Consider the following 22,603-nt stretch of genomic DNA (forward strand, 5'->3'; position numbering starts at 1 on the left):
AGGCGCATCGGAGCAGAGGTACGGTCTATGGCTTTTGCAACCTTTCAAGGTCACTCTCCCGCCTTGGACCTTGGCATCTTGCTCTGTAAAGCAAGGGGCCAGACGGGACACATCGAAGGTCCCCAAGTGCCAGTCCTGTGACTCCACTATGTCCTTTCCTGCTCGAATCACGATAGCATAGGTCTCTTGTGGAAAAGAACTGCCCTTACCTTTTTTTTCTTTTCCTTTTTTTTGACATAGAATGCCTTTCGTCTGCCTGTGTGCTCATCTGAATCCTTTCAGTTCTTCAGAACAGAATCTGGGCTCACGTCCTTCATGAACAGTCCTCAGCTGCTCCAGGACAGGCCCGACTCCCTGTCTGCAGCAGCCTTTGCTGTTCAGTTTGCGGTTGGGCAGAAAGGAAAGAGCATAGACCTCGGAGCCGGATGGTGCCAGGTTGAATGTTAATTCTCTTGCTTACTCACCGTGCGACCTTGGACAGCTTACCTGGTGTCCCTGAGCTTTAGTGTCCCCCTCTTCCCAAAGGGAATTTGTAGCGAAAGCTATCTCATGGGGTTTACATGAGCATTAAATGGGATACGTATTTAAAAGGCCTCCGTTAACACGTGACACAAAATAGACCCATAACACAAGACAGTGATCACAACAGTAATGATCAACCTTTATGCGCAATACCTTATTTCCTCACAAAGTAGGTACTTTTATTGCTTTTATTTTTCAAATGAGGGGACGGAGCCATAAAGAAATAACTTGTCAAAGGTCACAAACCAAGGACATGGACCCTTTAGTGTTTTTTTGTGCTTGTGTTCGCACTTACTCCACAAATACTGATTTGGGAGCTGACTCCATGTCGGGTCTTGGTACTGAGAATGCAGTGGGGAAGCAACAGAGTTCCTGCCCTCATAAAGCTTGTCTTCTCGTGGCAGGGCGGGTCAGTGAGCAAATACTTGTGTAACAGGCAGAGTCGGGGCGGTGGTGCAAACGAAGTGCGGCTGGGGCCTGCGGGAGGGCGGCAGGTGCGAGGTATTTTGTGTCAGGTGGTAGGGAGAGCTCTAGAGAAGTCGAGGAGTCAAGGGAGCAGTCCTCTGTGGGATCTGGGGAAGCACATTGCAGGCATCGGGGACGGGAGTGCAACTCTGGGTAGCCAAGCGGAGGATTGAGCTTGTTTCCTCAACTCCCTGTTTCCTCTTTTAAGTCCCAGATTGCCCCGTTTTCCTATTTTGTGTCCCGTATGATACTGGATAAAGAAAGTGAGGGGCGCTTTCTTAGATGATCAAGAAATATTTTTTTGTTGATTGGTACTCCCACCTGTGTCTACTTAGATCATCGGGCACAGGGACTGTACGTAGTCACCACTCTTGGGTGGTTCTCAGCGTCCTTCCCACAGTCTCTTGGGGAGCGCAGACTTGGGAGCACTGTACTGCAGCCTTGGTGGCCTTTGAGCCCTTCACCAGGCCACATGCTCCCCCTGCCCCAGGGCCTTTGCACATGTGGCTCCCATCTGTTCCTTCAGGGCTCTGTCAAGTCTGCTTGTGGGGAAGCCTTCTGTGATCTCTGGCCCAGGTCAGTCTCCTTGTTCTGGGTTCTCATAGATCTGTAGGTTCTTTCCTTCCACGCATTCTTCTATTTTATTTTATTTTTAATTTTTTAGTTTTTTACGTATTTTATTTATTTGAGAGAGAGAGGGAGAGCGAGCGGGGGGGGGGGGGGGATGGAGAGGGAGGGAGGGAGGGAGAAGCCGGCTCCCCGTGAGCAGGGAGCCTGACGTGGAGCTCCATCCCAGGACCCTGGGATCATGATCTGAGCCGAAGGCAGACGCTTAACGACTGAGCCCCCTAGGCACCCCTTCCTCTCCATTTATTTTTATTTTTATTTTTTAAAGATTTTATTTATTTGACAGAGAGAAAGACAGCCAGAGAGGGAACACAAGCAGGGGCAGAGGGAGAGGAAGAAGCAGGCTTCCCACTGAGCGGGGAGCCCGATGCAGGGCTCGATCCCAGGACCCTGGGACCATGACCTGAGCCGAAGGCAGACGCTTAACGACTGAGCCACCCAGGCGCCCCATCTTCCTCTCCATTTATAACTGTATACTCACCTGTGTGGTCCTCAGACCCTGAATGTCTTTCTTCCTGGGCCATAAACTCCATGAGACAGAGGCCCGGGCTTCTGTTGCTCATCCCTTTTCCTCCCCTGCATCTCTAGCATGTGGCCCAGGAGTTGGCAAATATTATCCATAAAGGACCTGATAATAAATATTTTAGGCTTTGCAGACTGTCCGGTCTCTGTTGTAACTACTCAGCTCTGCCCTTGCAGCACAGAAGTGGCCATAGACAATGTGTACACGAATGAGTGTGGCTGGGTTCCAATAAAATTTATTTATGGACACCAAAATTGGAATTTCATATAATTTTCACATGTCGTGAATTATTATTCTGCTTTTGATTTTTTCCAACCTTATAAAAATGGAGAAACCATCTTAGTTTGCAGGCTGTGTAGGCAGTGGGCTGGATTTGGCCTGCAGCCTGTCGTTTATTGACCTCTGATGTAGAGCAGTGCATGACTTAGAGTAGGTTCTCAGTAAGTATTTGTTGAACAAGTAGATGGCATCTTGGACAGCGTAAGAGGCAATGAGTTTATGAGCTGCTGCCTTCCCTTGATTTACTCCATAATCTGTATTCCTTGTCAGATTCCCTGTGGTCTGTTAAAATCGAAGGAGATAGCCTACTGATTTTTCTTTTAAAAACTACTTTATTAAGATATAATTTACGTACCATAAAATTCACCCGTTTAAAGTGAACGATTCAGTGGTTTTTAGCATATTCTCGGCTGTGTGACTATCATCACTATGAATCTGAGAACATTTCAGCCCCTGTCCAAGAAACCCCATGCTCACTGACAGTCATTCCCATCCCCCCAAACAGGCCCACTAACGTACTTTTTTGCCTCTGTAGATTTGCCTAGTCTGGACATTTCATATAAATGGTATCCTATCATAGGGGGCCTTTTATGACTGGTTTTGCCCTTGGCATGGCCTTTTCGAGGTTCATCCTTGTTGTAGCATGCGTAAGTCTGAATAATAGTCCATTGCATGGACATATCACATTTTGGTTGTCCGTATTCATTCATTCCTCAGTTGACAGACATTTGAGTTGTTTCCACCTTTTAGATTATTATGACCAATGCTGTTCTGAACGTTCATGCACATTTTTTTTGTGTGAACATGTGTTTTTGTTTCTCTGGGGCAAATACCTCAAAGTGGAACCGCTGGGTCATACGGTAACTGTGTGTTGAGCCTTTTACGGAGCTGCCAGACTCTTCTCCAAAGGAGCCGCGCCATCTTGCACCCCATGAGCAGTGTGTGAGGGTTCCAGTTTCTCCACAGCCTTGAAGACAACTCTTTATTTTATTTTAATTTTTTGACTGACTCGCCTACTGCTTGTCTTTTTGATTGGCCACTTCATTCTTCAGTGGCCGCAGCTGTGGTTGTGAGGTAGTGGGCTGAATTGGACACCTGGATATGTTTCGTTACTTTCTTTGGTAAGAGCGGCGCACGCCTCTTGGAGCATATTTGGACAGCAAAGCCCGAAGCCCGTTAGCGATGTGCTAGCTGCATTTGGCCACGGTCTGCTGTCTCTAACAGGTCTCCGAAGACGGAGGCAGCTGCCTGAGCGAGTTGTGCTGGAGGTGAGGCAGGACACGGGCCCTGGGGCTCAGAATGCGGGGCACAGCCCGCCTCTGCTGCTGCCCAGAGGCTTGACCTGGGCAAGGCGCTTGGTCTCTGCAGATCTCAGTCTTGTCCTTGGTAAGAGGACATGCATGCATTCTCCTCTCATTCAGCAGATCTTTTCTGGGCACCTCCTGTGTGGCAGGCATAGCACATTCCTCTCCAGGGTTATGAAGACGAAATGAGGTCAGGTGTGAAGTGCTGAGCACACATGAGAACAGGACAAAACCAGTCGACAGAGCCTGCCCTTCCCGCGACCACCCTGCTCCTCACTCCCTGTAACCGTCGTAAGGGAACGATAGATGCTCAGAGGAGGAAGGGTCCTCAGGGCTTCTCCTGCTCACGCATGGCTTGCATTGGATTCCAGCCCAGTCGCTAGCTTCTGCTTGGACGTTTCCGGTGACGAGCAGTCCCTCTGATGGCTGGGCAGCCCTGGTTTTCAGATCTGCCTCTCTGGAGCCGTCCCTTGGCCTCGTCTCTGCTGGCCAAGCCCGAGAGAGCGAGCCTGCTTCCTCGTCCACATGACAACCCGGGAGTATTTGACAACAGCTACCCCCTCCATCTCTTCTCCAGTTCCACCAGCTGTCTCCCAGATAGCTTCATTGCAAGACCCCGCCGCCTTTGGATGCGCTCCAGCTTGTTGTTTGTTGTTTCCCGGACTCAGCCCGAGCCTTCCCCATTGGAGATAAACACAGACCAAGTGCCCGAATGAGTTGTAAGCCTCTGAGGGTGACAAGTCTTCACCTTTACCAGCAGGACGGTTTTATGGAGGAAAGTGCTCAAGAAGGAAAGATAACTTCATTCAAGATTATGGAAAAAATAAAATTCCAGCGAAAGCCTGTGCATTCTCCCCGCTCCCACTGCTCTCTCCATGCTCGGTCTGAGAAGGCAGCGCAGACCCGCTCCTCATCTGGCCCCTCCTGGGAGTCACAGGGGTGACTGCTGAAAGGGTTTGTGATTGAGAGTTTGAGGGTTCCCCACTGTCACCGCCTGGCCTGGTGGGGCAGAGCTGTTGATACATTTCTTGGGCTCAGTTTTATAAGCTGCTGGAGGGAGATGGTGACAAGCAGCCCATTAATAAAAGCACTTTAGCAAAAACAACACGAGGAAGGGAGAGGACTCAGAGCTCCATCATTTGTCTGTCTGATTTTCGTGTCCTAGGGCCTCGCTCTTCTTTTGGTGGGAGAAATCCAAATGTGTTTAGCAATTCCTCTGCTGCTGCCCGTGGGGTAAAAACCTCATAGCTTTTGTAATCAGGAGTAGTTTAGAAACCCAGAACAGGCCCAGCTCTGCCCCGAGGCAGGAACAGTGACGGAACACACATTTTGGGCCTTTCCCACTTCCTTAGCCTGAGTTTTCGAAAGCCCATGCCTAACTTTTTTTTTTTTTTTCCTGCGTTCCAGGCTGATTTACATAACTTTATTCTTCTGTGGTTAGTTACTCATTCAGAAATTCCCCTGTCCATCTGTTCTGGGATTCTGAGTCAGTGGGGACAGAATATCACGGTAAATTCTGGCCCCTGCCTCCCTACCTCCTCTGTGCCTGGAGGCAGAAGGCAGAGGCCAAGGACCAGGACATCTGTGCGGAGTCCAGTTGAGGGAGCTCCTTGGGAGCCAGTTGCTACAGGTACTGGAACCTCGGGGCCTGAGAGCTTGCCTCCAAGCTGTCCCCTCAGGGCTTAGGAGGTGAGCCACGACCTAGAGGTGAGAGGCAGCATAGGGAATGGCTAAAGCCCATCTCCTGGTTCAGATCCCAGCCCCGCCGCTCCCTGCTGTGGCCCTGGGCAAGTTCTTTAAGACCCTTTCTCACCTGTGAAATGGAGATACTAAAGGACCTGTTTCACAAGGTTATTGTGACAGGATATGAAGCGAGTTAATGTGTGAAGCATCTAGAACCTGCCTGGCACATGGGAAGCGCCATGCAGCTGTTAGCGGTGGTGAGCAGGATGGTGAGGAGGATTTCTATCCTTCCTATTGAATTACCTGATCCATCTTTTCTCTTAATGGAACAAAGATACCTAGTGTGTATTTATTGACAGATAAGGGAAAACTTTGATGTGAGCTCAGCCCCATGGCATTCCCCCTCAGATTCCTTCGTGCTCCTTCCCTTCTGCTCCTGACCAGTGTTTTCACCACTCCAGCCTCCACGTGAGAACTGGCCTTGGGCTGATCGCCCAGTAGCAGCAATTTCATGTCCCTGTCTCAGTCTCCTTATCTGTAACCTGTGGAAAAGCATTTACCCCTCCCTCTTCTTCCTCCCAGTACCCTCCAGAGATGGGAAGAGGCACCAGGCACCATCTGTTGAGCATGACAGGTTCCAAAGACAGAACTTTGGTGGATGGTATGGGAGAGCTGGAGGGCACAGGGCCCAGGGCTCAGGGGACTGTCACCCTGCCCTCAGGAACCCTGGGCCATCGTCTGGAGGGGGGTGGACATGATGCTGAGCACCCTCCTTGGGATACTGTGAGCACATCCTGGTCCCTTGGCTTACATCACCACAGAAAATGTAGGTCAGATGTTTCGAAAATCAGTCACAAATGAATGTTCTCCCACCTCATTCTCTGACCCCTAGCTGGACAAGTACCTATGCTTTTTGCCCTCAGGATGCTCCTGAAGGGGCGAAGTGCAGTTTAATACCAGGAAGAAAGCCTCAGTGACATGAATAACCATCAGTCATTGCTTTCCATTTATGCCTCAGGTACTACTTTATAAGATGAGGAAAACAAGGCTCACAGGGGCTCATTAGCTGCCCCCTGAGGTCATGCGGTGGAATATGCCGGAGAAGGATTTAAACTCCTATCTGGGGGATTCCAAAGTCTGTGTTCCTTCCAGGAGGAAAAACCTGATTCTGAGCCCCACGAGGCCTGTTGGAGTCCCCAGATCTTTCTTCTGACTTTTCTGGAGTATTGTGGTGAAACCCTCTCTCAGCCACGTGATGTGTGTGTGTTCTTTCTGCTGGTAGTGCCAGCCTTTCTCCCCTTCCCTCACCCCTTCTCCTCCTTTCCCCTTCCCCCTTGCCCACCCCAACCCCATGGGGTGTTTAACTTGAGGACCTCCCCACTCATGGTTGGTGACACATCCCACCCACCTCTCTGCTCCCTCCCAAGATTTGAGCCATCAGCAGGTGAGAGAGATATGTGCAAGAAGGTGTGTGTGACCTCGGGCTTTTGTGAGAAGTGTGGAGAGGGAGATGGGGAGGTGAGATGTTGTGGTAGTGTTTGCTGTGCTCTGGAGGTGTTCTTAGGTGAGAGCACAGAACACTGAGGCAGGGGAATGGGGGAAGCGGCCGTGTCCTGTCATCACAGGCCTGGCAGCCTCGGCCCCCAGAGTCGGTCTGTCGGCATCGACAGGCCATGTGACCTTGGGTACATTGCTCCCCGTTCTGGGCCTCGTTCTAACATGAGGGGTTTGTTTTCCTCCAAGTTCTACAACCTGAGATGCCTCCATGGGGAAAAAATGGAGCCCAAGCTCCTTCTCTCCTCCTTTCCCGGTTGCCTCTTGGAGGTTAAGGTGTGGTTTTCAGCTAGTGTTAATTGGAAAGCTTTAATGTATGCTATGGAAGGGGCCAGAGAAATTCCAGGGCCATAACTCCCTGAGACATCTGAGGTGAAAAGTGTTCCGGTAAGAGCAGGTTCAAACAGGATACCCCTGGGGCCTGGGGACGGGATACAACCTTGGCAGGCTCCTTCACCTCAGGGAACACAGCTCCATGACTTTGGAAGCCGGCTGGTTAAACCTGGAAGGACCTGCTTCCTGCTGCCTGATTTGTGCCCTTGCGTGGCAGAAACCTAGCAGGCCAGCTGGTCCAGTGTCCCCTCAGCCTGGGGATCCTTGTACCACCAGCGGCCACTCCTTCCTTTCCAGCGCACTCTCGCATCCCCTCTGCCATCCAATCACCCTCTCTCCTCCAGCTGCACCAGCCCACCTGGCCCCAAGTGCACTTCCCCGCCTGCCAGCCTGCCTCCTTTTGTTCAGCCCTCCCTGTCCCCTCTTCATCCTCTCTGCTGATTGAGGTCACCCCATCCTTTCATGTCCAGTCTTCCCTTACCCCCCAGACCAGGCTGGGATAGGTCAGAGGACCGAACCTGGCGCGGGGCCTAGCCCGAGGTACGCAGGGATGGAGAGGTGGGGGTGGGGGAGCATCACTGCTGACCTTTGTCATTGGTCAGTTCACAGCAAGTAAGCCTTGTCACTTGCCTGGCTTGAGGCTGAGTTCTGTGAGGTAGCAAAGATGGGCACAGCACACTCACCTTGGGGGAGCTGCCCACAGCTGTTGGCGAGAGCAGCGCTCATGAGGCGGGGATGAACTGAGTGTAACTGGGAGGGGCTGCTTGGGCCTGTACAATTTAGGTGACAGTCCCAGGACCTGGGTCTGGCCCCCCTCCTGCCACGGGCTCATTTGCAGACCTAGGGTCGGCCACAGGCCTTCTCTGACGTTTCCGCTTAGTAGAATGAGCAGGTTGGGGTGGGTGTTCCTTGGGGCCCTTCCAGCTCCGCTGAGTTAATGGTTGCTGCTTGTCAAGCGCTTCCTGTGTATCCCACAGCGTGAAGCATGACGGGCCGAACCCCATCCAATCCTCCCGACACCAGGCACTTTTATTTGCCCTCATCTTGCATATGAGGAACCTAAGGTTGAGAGCCAAGGTTGCGATCCCATGGCCCCAAGTCAGATCCAGGCCACAGATGGATTTTATTTGGTGTTATTGTTTATTTATTTGAATTTAAACACGGAAGAGATTTCACAAAAATAGAGACTTTGGGCTTTTTAGAGGTGACAAGTCTGGTTACATCGAGTCCACACTGCTCGGGGGCAACAATTGGCTGCATCTGAGTCTCAGCCACCACCTGCAGATGGGGCCTGTGCTTTCCTGGCCCCTCAGTGTCGACCCAGCGTGGGTGCATGCCTGTAAACCCAGCCGGTGTCATTAATTTGCATTTTCTACTGCCTCCGGTGAAGGATGTGATATACTCACACCATGTAGGTGACACAGCAATTCTGTTCGAGGCAGGAGTCAGACTCGGCGCTCTCTGACCTTAAACCATGAACCATCAGCTGCTTTTCTGAGTTATTTCTAAATCCCAGCAGGGATGTTTGGGTCCTCTGCTGGAGCACAGGAGACCTTGGTCAAGTCTCTAGATAAGGAAGTTGACAAGAATTCCTCTTTCCAGAGAGGTTTAAGTCTCTAGCCCCGCCCGAGTGCACTATTGCAGTGAGGTGGCATCCGCTCGCTCGTGTTGAGTCCAGAGAAGAACCCTCTCCTTGCCATACAGTATGTCTTCTTCCAGTTGATTTGGTATAACTGTGTTTCATCTATTTCCTGTTTGCTTGCACCTTGGTTTCTGTTTACTGGCAGGTTGAACCCAGGAGACTCCACCTCCCTGCCCCTGGGAGTGTTGCCAAAATGCCACACAAAGAATGTGTGTTTTGCCCCTGGCAAATGGAGGCAGGAAATAGAGAGGTCTGTTCAGACCGTGGATGCCTTGGGGTTGGTCAGGGGTCTCTAAGGGATAGGCAGGCAGGATGCTGGGCCTCCTGAACGGGGCGGGGGCTCTGAGGGGAGCCCTGGTGGAGGCTGGGGTTTCCTGCCCTTGGCGTTGGTCTGTCCAGCTGTTTCCTCCTGATAGAGCATTTGGACAATGCCACGGTGACTCAACTCCCAGCATCGTCAGTGAACAATAGCAGATCTGTCCAGGGTCAGCTAGGGAGTGGTGGCTTATACTGGTCAACCTGCTTCCAGGCTACCCAAACCATTGCCCTGCTTGCTCTTGGTGCCCCAAAGTCCTGTTCTGATTGGGTTGATTTCATGCTGTAGCCTTTTGATTTCCCTATAGCTTGTCCTCACTCCTTTGTGCGCAGCTGACCAGAGCTTCGGTGGCTCCATGCTGACCAGCTGCCTGCCCGCCATCCAAGTCAAGCTTTGCCAGACCTCCCTCACCCTTGGTTTGAGGTTCATTGGGTTTGGCACCAATTCCTGAAGGTTCTGAATCTCTACCTAGGCATTCAGGACCTGGATGAGCTTCAGATGAGAAAGACAGCTGTATGATTCTTTAATCTCCTCCAGTGGGTAGAGGATTAAGCAATTTTTTGGTGGGTTTGTTTTCATGTATTATGATTTTTTTCTAACAAAAGTGATTGTTTATTGAATGTTTTTGAGTTCCTGTCACACAAGCACTTTCCATAATTTATCTAACTTAGTCCTTCTGTAGCTCTCCAAGGGATGTATCATTACCTCCATTTTACAGATGAGGCATCCGAGGCACCAAGATCTCAGATCCTTCTCACTTGAAAGTCCTGCTATGTGACTTCCTAGGGAGGAACATGGGGTGTGTGGAAGAGTACAGAAATCAGTTTGAGGACCCTAGATGGAAGATGAGTGGTTTGAACGAAGCTGTACAGAGAACATGCAAGAGTAAGTGGGGCTGAGGCCCTGTGTTTCTTGGAGTTTACAGGAAAGTGAAGGAAGCAGGTGTTGTGACTGGTGCTAACACTGGGGCTGCCACAGGGATTTGGAACCACATTTTCATCTGGTATGTGAGCACCTGGATAGAGACACTTCAAAACAGAAGTGGAAAATTCCTGGCTCACAGGACTGACTCAGCTGTTAGTGTGATTGAAACTGGTCCATGTAGAAAATACCGAGATACGGTGCCATTTGTGTCTAGAGTTGCAAAAATGCAACATTGCTCAGGATTAGTTTTACTACAGTTATTGGAAATTTATGTCAAATATTCTGACTCAGTAATTCTGTTTTTTGGAATTTGTATTAAGGAAATAATCATATACACGTGTGTGTATATGTATATATATGGTACACACATGTGCATAAGGTATCTTCATTGTAGCATTATTTATAATAGTTAGAATTGGAAACATTCCAAGCATCCAACAATAGATTAGTTATGTAAATTTTGACATGTTCATCTGATGCCCTGCTGTACAGCCTTTAAAAAAAGTCATGTCTTTGGGGAGCCTGGGTGGCTTAGTCGTTAAGCGTCTGCCTTCAGCTCAGGTCATGATCCCAGGGTCCTGGGATTGAGCCCCGCATCGGGCTCCCTGCTCAGCGGGAAGCCTGCTTCTCCCTCTCCCACTCCCCCCGCTTGTGTTCCCTCTCTCGCTGTGTCTCTCTCTGTCAAATAAATAAATAAAATCTTAAAAAAAAAAGTCATGTCCTCAAAAATTATATATGACTCAAGATAATCTTATGAGAAAGTGTCAAGCAAATACTGTAGGATTTAAAACTGTATATGCTATAAATTCTAAGTTTTTAAAAACATGAAGAAAAAAGACTAGAGGAAGTATACCCCAAATACTAATGTAGTGACTTCTATTTTCTTTTTTATGTTCTTTTATAGCTTCTGAAATTTCTTTTTAAAAAAGATTTATTTATTCATTTTAGAGAGAGAGAGAGAGAGAGAGAGAGAGAGTGCATGAGGGGGAGGGGCAGAGGGAGAGAGAGAATCTCGAGCAGACTCCCCACTGAGTGCGGGGCCCAATGTGGGGCTTGATCTCTCCACCCTGAGATCATGACCTGAGCCGAAACCAAGAGTCAGACACTTAACTGACTGAGCCACCCAGGTGCCCTAAAATTTCTTTACTGTACTATAACAGCAACAAGAACAAAAATGTCTCAGGCATCTTCCAGGACTTAGGGCATTTGTTATGTGGACATATACCACCGTGCCCTGCAAAGCGAGGTCTCCAGCACTTTCCAGAGCATGACATTAAATGTGTTTGGGGAGGTGGTTCCTCTGCCTTTAGTTCACTCTTTCTTCTCTATCACTGTCTCCCCACTCCAGTTTTCTCCCTTAGTTGGCCATCAATTCATAACTGAAGAATGATGTTTTAGAAATATACATTGTTTTTTCTTGGTTGTGTTTCCTGAATACTGTGACAAGAGAGACATTTTATACTTCTCTCTAAAAGAAAACCCTAATTTAAGTTTCTTTCCACTCATGTGATCCCAATTGATTTTCTCTTTGTAGTTCAGATGGCCTTTGTCAGAAGAATTTTCTGCTCCTGCCTTAAATGGCCTTGGAAAGCCCGATTTCAAATGTTACATCGTAGCCATGGCCTATTAAGTACTACCAGTCCTGCCTGCTTTCACCACAGAGGAATGGGAACAAGGGAAGCTTTGCTGTCTTAACTGTTCTGTGGCCGATGAGAAGTTTGAAGCTGACCCCCCAGTGAGCCCAGAGAACACTTGTGATCCGAACTCAACAACAGCCTTTTTGTTTGTGTTTTGTGGATATTGATCAGCACTTAGCATGTTACCTGGCATTCGAGGCTCCCACACACGTTTGCATAAATCCTGGCCTTTGCGGCAGTGCTCACTCCCCTGCTGGTGAGACTTCCTTCAAGTGTCCGAGGAAACTGGTGTCCTGTAGTGCTTAAGAAAACAGGTTTAGGATCAGAGAGATGCAGATCCTGGCTCACTGGCCCGGTGATTGTGAGCACCGCTCCTAACTTGCTGGAGCCTCACTTCCCTCCTCTGTAAAGTGGGCATAATGCTGAAACCCCAGAGGGATGTTAGAGGAATTAAATGAGATCATGCTTATAAAATGCTTAGTAAGGGATCAAGGAATACACAACTAATATTAAACTAGTAATATTGTTTTTGGAGGAGAGGTCCCCCTATCAGGGTCTTTGTTCTCGCCTTGTGTGGAAGGTGGCTTCAGTGGTTCATTCTCATATGGACCCGAGCCCTGACCCCTTTCTTAATGCCCAGCTTCCACCTTCAGGACCCTGCCACTCCTTTTGGGCCTGCAAACGCAAAAAGGCTGATCCCACTGACTTTCTTGGCTATTTGCACTCCGTGGGGAATAAACTTTCAAAACACAGAAGGCCCATTTTCAGGTCATGTTCAAGGAGGCTTTAAACACAAAAGACTGAATTTCCACATCCCCCAAGAGATAACCTTCCTAGCTCCATGAGGACTCAGTATGCCTGCACCCCACAACAGGGCAACTCTGGGTTTCCCACTGGTTAGAGCAAAGACAAAAATAGTTTAAGGTACATACAGCAGGCCAGCACCGTCACCACCAGCCTATTTTTGTTCTTTAGAAAATTATTTGATTGTGACAAGGTATATGTAACATTTACCATTTTAAGCATTTTTAAGTGTACAGTTCAGTAGTGTGTTAGGGTTCCCCAGAGAAACAGAACCAATAGGAGAAACATACACACACGTGACTTTTATCATATGATGTCCATATATATGGAGCTCGATCCAGAGGGATTGGCTGGTGCAGTGATGGGGGCTGAGAAGCTCCACTGTCTGCCGTCTGCAAGCCAGGGGCCCAGGCGGTGTAATTCGGTCTGAGTCCACAGGTCCGAGGACCTGGGCAGCCGATGGTTACATGCTAGTCCAAGGATGGCAGATGAGAAGAGATGACCCAGCTCAAGCAGTGAGGCAGGAAAAATGAGGCGCATCCCTCCATCTTTGACCTTTTGTTCTGTTCAGGCCCTCAACTGACTGGTTGGCGTCCACCTGTACCGGGGAGGGGGGCGCTCTACTGACCATCCCAATTCAAATGCTGATCTCATCTGAGACGCTTCCCAGACACACCAGAAATAAGGTTTCATCCGGGTGCCCTGGGCCAGGCCGGGTGACGCATGAGGTTTACCTTCACAAGTGACTTCAAGTACATTCACGTTACCCTGCGGCCATCACCACTGTCCGTTTCCTGAACTTTGTCGTCCTCCTGATCTGCAGCTGTGTACCGCTGGAACCCCAACTCCCCGCTCTCCCCTCCCCCTAGGCCCTGGCAACCCCCACTCTGCTTTCTGTCTCTATGATTTTGAGGCCTCAAGGTCCCTCATGTAAGTGGGGTCACCCAGCCTTCGTCCTTGCGTGACTGGCTCAGTAACCTCCTCATCGTGTCCTCACGGGTCAGCCATGCTGTAGCCTGTATCCGAACTTCGTCCCTTTTTTAGGCTGAATAATATATTCCGTTGTATGGATACACCACATCTGTATTTATCCACTCATCTCTGATGGACATTTGGGTTGTTTCCACCTTTTGGCTATTGTGCACATTGTATTTTATTTATTTATTTTTAAGATTTTATTTATTTTTTGACACAGAGAGACACAGCGAGAGAGGGAACACAAGCAGGGGGAGCGGGAGAGGGAGAAGCAGGCTTCCTGCTGAGCAGGGAGCCCGACTCGGGGCTCGATCCCAGGACCCCGGGATCATGACCTGAGCTGAAGGCAGATGCTTAATGACTGAGCCACCCAGGCGTCCCGTGCACATCATATTTTAAAGTTAAATTCCCACCGTCTTCCTTTGGAGTCCTCCCATTGGTTCCCCAGTACGTGCCTTTGTGTACTGGAAGCGATGACCATACACCTGGGGTAATGATACACGTGTTCATAGGCTGTTTCCCTGTGCACTGGATCCATTTATCCATTTCCCTCATCAGGCTGTAAATGCTCTGAGGCCGGGAACTGTGTTTAATAATTCTTTTTACTAGCTCCTGAGAGTCTGTTTTAGGAAGTGGTAAAGGATCTTGGTTAAGAGTGTGGGTTCTGAGGTCAGACCACAGGGGTGTGTGTCCTAATTCTACCACCTACTAATTTGTCATTGCACAAGTCCCTTTCCCACACTCAGTTTGTCCTTTGAAATGGCGACGATTGTGATTACCACCCCGAGGGGCTTTCTCGAAAATGAAGTGAGATCGTCCAGGTATAGGGTTTGGCACAGTGCCCCAGACATTAGAAGCCCTTAAAAGTTAGCTTAAGAACAAATGAGGATCTTAACATCCTTTTCTGGATTCGTCTCTTTTATCCTCATAGTTTCTTCTCGAGGTGGAGGAAGAGTGAGTGGCTTCCACTGTGGATTGGGGTCCCCGGGTCAGAGCCAGGTGGAGTTAGAGCCTGCTCACTGCCAGTCACTTACATGTCCTCCCAATGCCCTTGGCCTCCATCAGGTGGTGCGAACCCGGGGCCCCGGGTCTCCTTCCATGCCTTGCCTGCAGCCTCTTTTCTGAAGGGGCCACTGCCCAGTGGGATGGACCAGGCAGCTAGGCGAGGCCTTGGGCACCATATGGACTCTGGCTCCCTCAGGATGGTGCTGTTGGGATGGCCGGTGGGTCATGTCCCAGCTGCTTTACTTCCCTGGCCACTGCAGAGTCAGCCTGAGTGTGCCTGTGGCCGGTCCTGCCTGGCCAGCTCGGGAAACTTGAACCCCTCTCTGCAGGGCCAGTGCACAAGCAGGATCGGGCTGAGCGTTTGGCAGCCGCTCGAAGTCGCCTGTGGTTTCTTCCCCAAGCTGATTGAGCTGGTGAAAACAGAAGTTCCTCTTTTTTTTCCTTCACTTTACAAAATTTTCCCAAATAATCACTGGATCTTCTCACAATGTATTCTTAGCATTAGCTTCTAGATTCGGCTTTCTGGCCAGAGATTGGGGCTGGGGGAGGTTCTGCTGATTTTCTGCTCTGGATAGTCTTGCGCCTACAGGCAGAAGGCAGGAGCTGGGCAGATGAAATCCAAAGGCCATCACCCCTGAAGTCAGGTGATAGGGCTTCTCGAGGCTGGCTCTCAGGATTGGCCCGTGGCAGCGGCAGAGTGGGCCCTTCCTGCTTACGGCGCCTTGAGCACGGTTCTTTGCCCCTTTTGCCTTCAGCCTCCTCATCAGCGAGATGAGGATAATAGTAGTGTCTGCCCTGCAGAGATGTGAGGATGCAGTAAGATAATCTATATAAAATGCTTAGTATAGCGTCTGGCACACATGGGGATGCTCTAAAAGCGGACGTTACTTCTATTTTTATTGGTGAACTTTATTTTTGTTGTTCTCAGCCGCCCGGCTCTCTACACCTTTTTTCTTTTCGTGGGAACTCTGATTCCTCTAGGATCTTGGTGTCCTCGAATGGCTCCCTTCTTTCCTCCAGCAGGGCCCGCTCTGGGGAAAAGCTCCCAGCCGGTAGCCACAGCAGATTTCAAGTGGAGAAGCTTCAAGGTCATCTGGCCCCGCCCCGTCTCACAGTTGTCCCTGCGGAGTGGTGCCTTTGCTTTTGCTCACCTCCTCACCTCCTTTGTCAGGGCCTTCTCTACCTGCTAAGACCGGTTCCGCTACCTTTGTAATTTTCTCTACTTCGGGGGAAAAAGAGGAACCGAATTTATGGAGTCCCTTTATGTGTGAGGAGCTGCTAGGTGCATTCATTATCTCATTTCATTGTCCCAGCGGGACTTGGAGCCTGTTGCTAGCGTTATTCCAGTTTTTATGGCGGAGGAAACTGAGGCACAGCAAGGCTGCGCAACTAGCCAGAGGCCACACGCAAGCAGGTGCCAGTGGGGCTTGATTGAGCCTGGACGTGTGCAGCTGCAGCTGCGTTCTCTGCAATGGGGGTGCTGGATGGCGTGGTGGCACTCAGCACAGGCGTCCGGCTCCCCCGCTCACCGTGTGACTCTGGGCCCATTGCCTACCTTCTCGGAGCCTCAGTTTGTTCACCTAAAAATGGGATAACAGGAGCATCTAATGCTGATGGAGCCATTGTACAGTGCCTGACACGTGGCAAAGGTGCCGTCGTGCACACTGTTCTGTCAGAATTTGATTTCTGGTAGGTTCCTTATTCTGGGAACTCACAGAACAAGTCCTGTCCTCCGACATCTCCTGGACAGGCCCCGCGTATTTGCTCTCAGGTGTCATGTCAAGTTGGGGATGTTCGGGCTTAAACAGGATTAGATTTAAATAAAAAATCTTAAAAAAATTTTTTTAAAGAGGGTATCAAAGCCCTCTCCATTTTTAAAAACATTTCTTTTATTGTGGCAAAACACATATAACATAAAGTTACCATTTTAACCATTTTAAAGCGGATAGTTCGTTGGCAGTAAGTGCATTCGCTGGGTTGAGAAACCATCACCACCATCTAGTTCCACAACGTTTTCATCACCCCGAATAGAAATCCGGCACCCCTGGGACCTCATCCCCCGGTCTCCCCTCCCCCCAGCCCCTGGCCACCACTGATCTGATTTCTGTCTATGGATTTGCCTATTCTGGACATTTTGTGTGAGTCAAGTCATAGCGCGTGGCCTTCGTGTCTGGCTTTATTTCAGTACTCGGCACAGTATTGTCAAAGTTCACCCATGTTATAGTACGTATCAGTACTTCGTTCCTTTTTATGGCCTAAATAATATTCTGTGGTACGGATACGCCATATTTTGTTGATCTGTTCATCTGTGGTTGGATGTTTGGGTTGTTCCTACCTTTTGACTGTTGTGAATAGACCTGCTGTGAACAGTCACACACAGGTTTCTGCGTGGACACCTGTTTTCAGTTCTTTCAGGTCTATACCTAGGAGTGCAATAGCTGGATCATATGGTAATTCTGAGTTTAACGTTTTGAGGCCCTGCCAAACTGTATTCCACAGGTACGACCCCATTTTACATTCCCACCGGTGATGTGGGAGGGTTCCAGTTTCTGCATATCCGTGCCAACCCTTATTCCCATTAAAAAAATTTAAAAAGTTACGGGGCGCCTGGGTGACTCGGTTGGGCGACTGCTGTCGGCTCAGGTCACGGTCCCAGGGTCCTGGGATCGAGCCCCACGTGGGCTCCCTGCTCAGGAGGGAGCCTGCTTCTCCCTCTCCCTCTGCTGCTCCCCCTGCTTATGCTCGTTCTCTCTCTGTCAAATAAATAAATAAAAAATCTTAAAAAAATTTTTTTAAAAAGTTATGACCATCCTAGTGGGTGTACAGCGCTCTCTCCTTGTGGTTTTGGTTTGCGTTTCCCTGACGACCCATGACATGGATCATTCTCCTTCCGTTTTAACATTCCCGCTTTTTTTGATCCAGTTCTCAGGTCTTCCACCATCCTGTTCATGCTTTTCACAATGTGGCCCCATGCGTCTAGATCCTGTTTAAGCTGCTCAGATCCCAGGGCATCCCTCGCCTCCGGCGTGGTTGGGAGTGGTGTGGTGCGGGAGACTCCCACTTGGCTAGTTCCAGATCCGCTCCTTTCTCTTATCTGCTCTCCTCTTGATGGCGTCATCCCTTCCTCCAGCTCGTGGAGCTTCTAGAGTCTAGTTCTTTCAGCCCAGGTGGTTACACTTGTTTTGGCCTGTCTTTCCCAGTCCTGGTCAGCTGGCTCTCTCTTCCCACCGAAGTCAGGGTGAGGACAGGTGCCTTCCTGCAGGCTGGCCCAGAAGCCCCCTCTCTCACCTTAGCGCAGTTCTTAATCCACTAGGTTATTACTGCCTCCAGCCCGAACATCCCCATCTTGTCCACGGGATTATTCTGAGAGCCTTGTAAGAGCCTTGTTCCCCCAACCCCAGTGACCTCGTTCCCTCTGAGTGTGACTTGAAGGCACTGTTTTGCTTCTCTTGGGTGGGTTTATGGTTTCAGGCCTATTTCTGACCAAGGAATCAAAGACTGCCCCTCAGTGAAGGAATTTCAGGCATGAATGAGCAGATGGAGGAGGTATTTTGGGGGGCAGAGAGTTTGTGCTCCAGAAACCACTCCACCATCTGCCTGTGCACAAGGGACCCCACCCATCCTGGAAAAAGCAGTGGACTCGTTTCCTGCTTGAGGGCCCTGTCCTGTGGGACCTGCTTTGCCCCATTGGCTCTCTCCTTACAAGTACCGGGTGTAGATCTGCCATCTATCTGCAGAAAGTGTTTAAAATCATGACTCATTTACTATATGAAAATGTGCTGCAAAAAAATGAAGTAACGTAAAATAATAGTGTGAAATGCGAGAGACCCCATTCCCACAGCTGTCCCTCCATCTCAGCACCCTTTCTGGGGGAAATCAGGTAAAACTTGCCATGGATTCTGGATCCTTCCAGGCTTTTCATTCCAGTGCATTCTTTTTTTTTTTCTTCTGTAATCCAAGGGCAGTTCCAAAAAAAACCTAATGCCATCAGGCTGAGTGTAGCAAACAGAATGAGCTCAGATATACCCTAGAATTATGCTTCTTCAAAGCTGGGCAGATAGTCGGGGCTTGCCCTCAAGGGCTCTGACTGACTCTGGTGTGCAGATGTGGGTAAGGGGCTGCTGGGAAGGACAGCACTGGGGGCGTGGGGTGGAGGAATCTCACGACTCAGATAGCATGAACACGTGGTGACGGAGGGCAGGAGAGGAAGGGCCACTTAATGAGCCCACCAGCGTTGGAGTCCCAGCTCCACACTCACTGGTTCTGCAGTTACAAACCTCGTCAGCTCCTAGGGTTGCTGGGGGGGGGGGGGGTGGTACATGAAATTGGAGAGTGTCATGTAAGGATTAGGTGCTCCGTGAGGAGCGTGGGTCAGGCGCAGGGCGAGTGCCTGCCTTCCTTCCGCTTTGCCCGAGTCTGCTCTGCATGGACATTTTGCCTTCATCACTGGCCTTTCTCCTTGTGGCTGGAGCAGAGCTAAGCAAGCTGTACTGCTAAAAATATCGATCCCATTACAAGCACATGGGTGTTAAGTTACTGTATGAATGAATGGGTGATGGGTCCAGGCTCTCCCCCTCTCAAGATGAGAGTATCGTGGAAACAGTTATACAATTAGCTATGAGTGGTCATTGACACATTAGTATGAATTAGTGCTGTAGATGTTTTGACCTGAAAGAGACCCAAGTAATGATCCTTCATTCTACAAATGGGGAAATTTTAAGGCTTTAGGAAGGAAGAAACTTGCTAGGAGTATTAGTGCAGCCAGTTAGGGGCCAACTGAGGCTGGAACCGGGTCTCCTGATTCTGGCTGGTGCTCTGCCGATCCAAGGGGAGCACCTAATATCTGTGAGGGCCTGCTCGCCTCTGCTGAGGGTTGCTGCTTCCAAATGGAAGGCTGCCTGTGGCAGAAGGCTCACAGACAAGCCAACAGGCAAATGGGCCTTTGGAGGGAGGGAGGGAGCTCTGGGGAACAGTGGCCTTGGGGCTTGACCTGGCAGGTTTAGGGTCCTGTATCTTCCAAGACAGGAGGTGAGAAGTGTTTGGGGCTCTGAGACCCAGCCTGGCTTGGCCTGTGGAGCCAGGCTTGCAGCTCTGTGTATGTGGCAGCTAGCTGAGGGCAGGGGGCTGGATCTGGTGGGACATGCACTCCGATAATCACAGCCCAGTGTGAGAGCATGAGGAGAGGGGATGATTGATGTGGAAGGTGCAGCAACATTTGCAGGGCGAAGAGGGATTGGCATAGGCAAAGTCAGGGGCTGGTAGACGTGTGTGACAGGAGTGAGGCTGCGTGGGGCCTGGGGGAGCAGAGGAGAGGCCACACGGGAAGCTTTCTGTGGTCCAAGCCAGCATCTTATTTACCTACTCTTTCTCAGCGCTGAGGCAGTGCCTTGCCCTAGAGTCAGAGCACCATTTTAAAATTGTATTTTAAAAAAAATTTTTTAAAGTTTTTTATTTTACTCACTCGGCAGACCAGCATTTTTATTTCTTACAGGGATGAATGAGCCAGGCTCCTCCTTTCTCAATCTCTGAAGGATGACCAACAGGCTTTTTTGGGTGCTTTAAACATTTTTCTTTTCTTTTCTTTTTTTAAAAGATTTTATTTATTTATTTGAGACAGAGAAAGAGAGCACGAGTGGGGGGAGGGGCAGAGGGAGAAGCAGACTCCCAACTGTGGAGGGAGCCTGACGTGGGGCTCAATCCTGGGACTCTTGGGACTCTGGGATCATGACCTAAGTTGAAGGCAGACGCTTAACCAACTGAGCCACCCAGGTGCCCCTTTACACATTTTTCTTGCACCCTCTTCCTTCTGCTAGAGTCTGCGTCATGGAGCTGGTCACTCGCTCCTGGTCCAGGTGTGCAGGACTGACTACTGGTCACCCCTTGCTGGTGGCCTTCTGGCTCCTTGCCTGCTTTTATTTGTTTTGGCCACTAGATGGCAGCAGAAAACTTACCAATTTCTCCTCCATGTTGATTTTATTTAGGTCAAGCCCTTTGCTCTAGGTGGGTCAGCCATCGCTTCTTGGACGGCACAGGGACTGTCAAATGCCACGTTTCACTGGTTCCGGGATGGGGACGAGGAAAGGCTGGGATGAAGCTGAGGCAGCCTGATGTCTGACTCTCCCACAACATTCTTGAGAAGTGGCGAGAAGTGGCCGTCTCAGCTCAAAGAGTCCCAGGGTTGGGAGGCTGGCTTTTCAGGAGCCCTCCCTCTGTGTGGCGGGGACTCTTTGAGCAGAGCTCCCACTACTGGGGAAGACCTCCTTTGTCCCAGGCTGGGTCCTAGTGCCTTAAAGGAGTCAGCAGCTGAGACCCAGAGTCACTGCGGAAAGTCGGCTTGCTCCCTGCGCAGTCCCCAGCTTGGCAGCCCGGCACATATGTGCACATATGGACGGGCGCAGGGGAGGGGTTGGAGGGGCAACAGCGGGACACCGAGGACATGGGCCACACTCACGGTGATACGTAGCAGTGGCCGACATTTGCAAAGCACTCCCTTGAGCCGGGGAACGCCCTGTCCACCCCGAACTCTCACTCCTCACACGCAGCTGGTAGTGTGCGGGGATTGGAACCCATGAGTCACATGCTTCCTGAGGATTGTGCTCATTCTTTTTTTTTTTTTTTTTTTTTTAATGAGCTTGTGGTTTTTTCCTCCTCATCATCTTCCTCTCCATTACCCAACTATATTTAGTCTTTTTTTTTTTTTTTAAGATTTTATTTATTTGTCAGAGAGAGAGAAAGCACAAGCAGGGGGAGCAGCAGAGGGAGAGGGAGAAGCAGACTCCTTGCCAAGCAAGGAGCCCGATGTGGGACTCGATCCCAGGACCCTGGGATCATGACCTGAGCCGAAGGCAGACGCTTAACCGACTGAGCCACCCAGGCATCCCTGTGCTCATTCTTAAGCACTCTGCATATTACATGGCAGCTTGTGTTCCAGGTCACGTGGTTCTTCCTCATCTCCCATGGTTTCACTTGGTCTTCCCAAGGACCTTACCCTGTGTGGGGCACTGGGGTATCCCCTTTTTACAGATGAGGAGGTTGGGGCACGTCGAAAGTAAGGCAGTGTCCAACATGTCAAGAACAGGCTGCAGACCCTGGCCATTGGACCCCGCGTCCGGCGGCCTTCTGTGTGACCACACCATGTTGTCTCTATTTGTAGGGAGCAGGTGTGTGTGCTGGGGGTTGGCGGGGTCAGAGAAGCACTCGCTCACTCTCAGGGCCAGGATGACCGTCAGAAGGCCTATCCCAGTACTTGGCAGTCACCTCCAGCACCCCTGGAAGAGGAAAGTGTGTGCAGGTGCCCCATGGGAAGCCGGAGGGCCCAGGCTGCAAGTGAGAGACTGGGCATCCCACCATCACGCAGCCCGAGCGGGAGGCAGGGCGGAGGGCAGGTTGGCCTGGGAACTGGCCCCCACTCCCACTTTGTGCTGTGGGACTGCCTCGTGGCCCCAGCTGTTAGAACCTTCCACTGGCCATTGTACTATGGAGACGTGGGTCAGTTGGGGAGGAGGGTGTTCTTGTGCTGGGGATCGAGCTTCTGCTAGCCTTCCGAGGTACCAGCACTGCTCTGGGCTCCACTGAAGCAAGGGGGCTTTTGCTCAGACCCCCCTCCCCTTTCCAGCTGGGCCTCCACTGGTGCAGCACCTTCCAAACTGGGCACAGCAACAGTGGGTACAGCTTCTATGTGCCTCTTTGTCTTTTTCCAAGATGCGTCTTCCTGAGGTCCCAGCCCCACTCTCTCTGGGCACAAAGCCATGTCAACTTTATCGGATCTGCAGCAGTTGAGTGACAGGAGGCGATGGGAAGATGGACACCAGCCCTGCCTACCCTTTCCCTGTGCCACCTTCTCCTGGCCGGCCCAGGCCCCCCATCTGCTCCTCACTGGAGGACCTGAGGGTCTGCCTCTGGAGCTTGAGTCACTGTTCTGACTCCCTGCTCTCCCAGAACCCTTCCTCCTGCTTCCCACTTCCCACCTGGCTTCACGTCCTGCAGGTTCTGCCAGTAGACACAGCCCCC

The 22,603-nt window shown here is 50.4% G+C and overlaps 1 protein-coding gene across 10 annotated transcripts in view; it reads left to right on the forward strand.

The window, feature by feature from the left end:
• TSPAN9 (tetraspanin 9) overlaps nt 1-22,603 on the forward strand; it is a 196,691-nt gene that overhangs the window by 34,193 nt on the left and 139,895 nt on the right. For 6 of the 10 annotated variants that reach the window (XM_078075509.1, XM_078075510.1, XM_078075507.1 and 3 more), the window contains one exon: nt 241-435. The exons of the other annotated variants lie outside the window; for them this stretch is intronic. In XM_078075509.1, the coding sequence (XP_077931635.1) occupies nt 426-435 (10 nt within the window). In that variant the 5' untranslated portion in view covers nt 241-425. The remainder of the gene's footprint in view (nt 1-240; nt 436-22,603) is intronic. 10 annotated transcript variants of the gene reach the window in all.

The sequence above is a fragment of the Halichoerus grypus genome, chromosome 6 (genome assembly GCF_964656455.1).
Source record: "Halichoerus grypus chromosome 6, mHalGry1.hap1.1, whole genome shotgun sequence".
NCBI classification, from domain to species: domain Eukaryota; kingdom Metazoa; phylum Chordata; class Mammalia; order Carnivora; family Phocidae; genus Halichoerus; species Halichoerus grypus.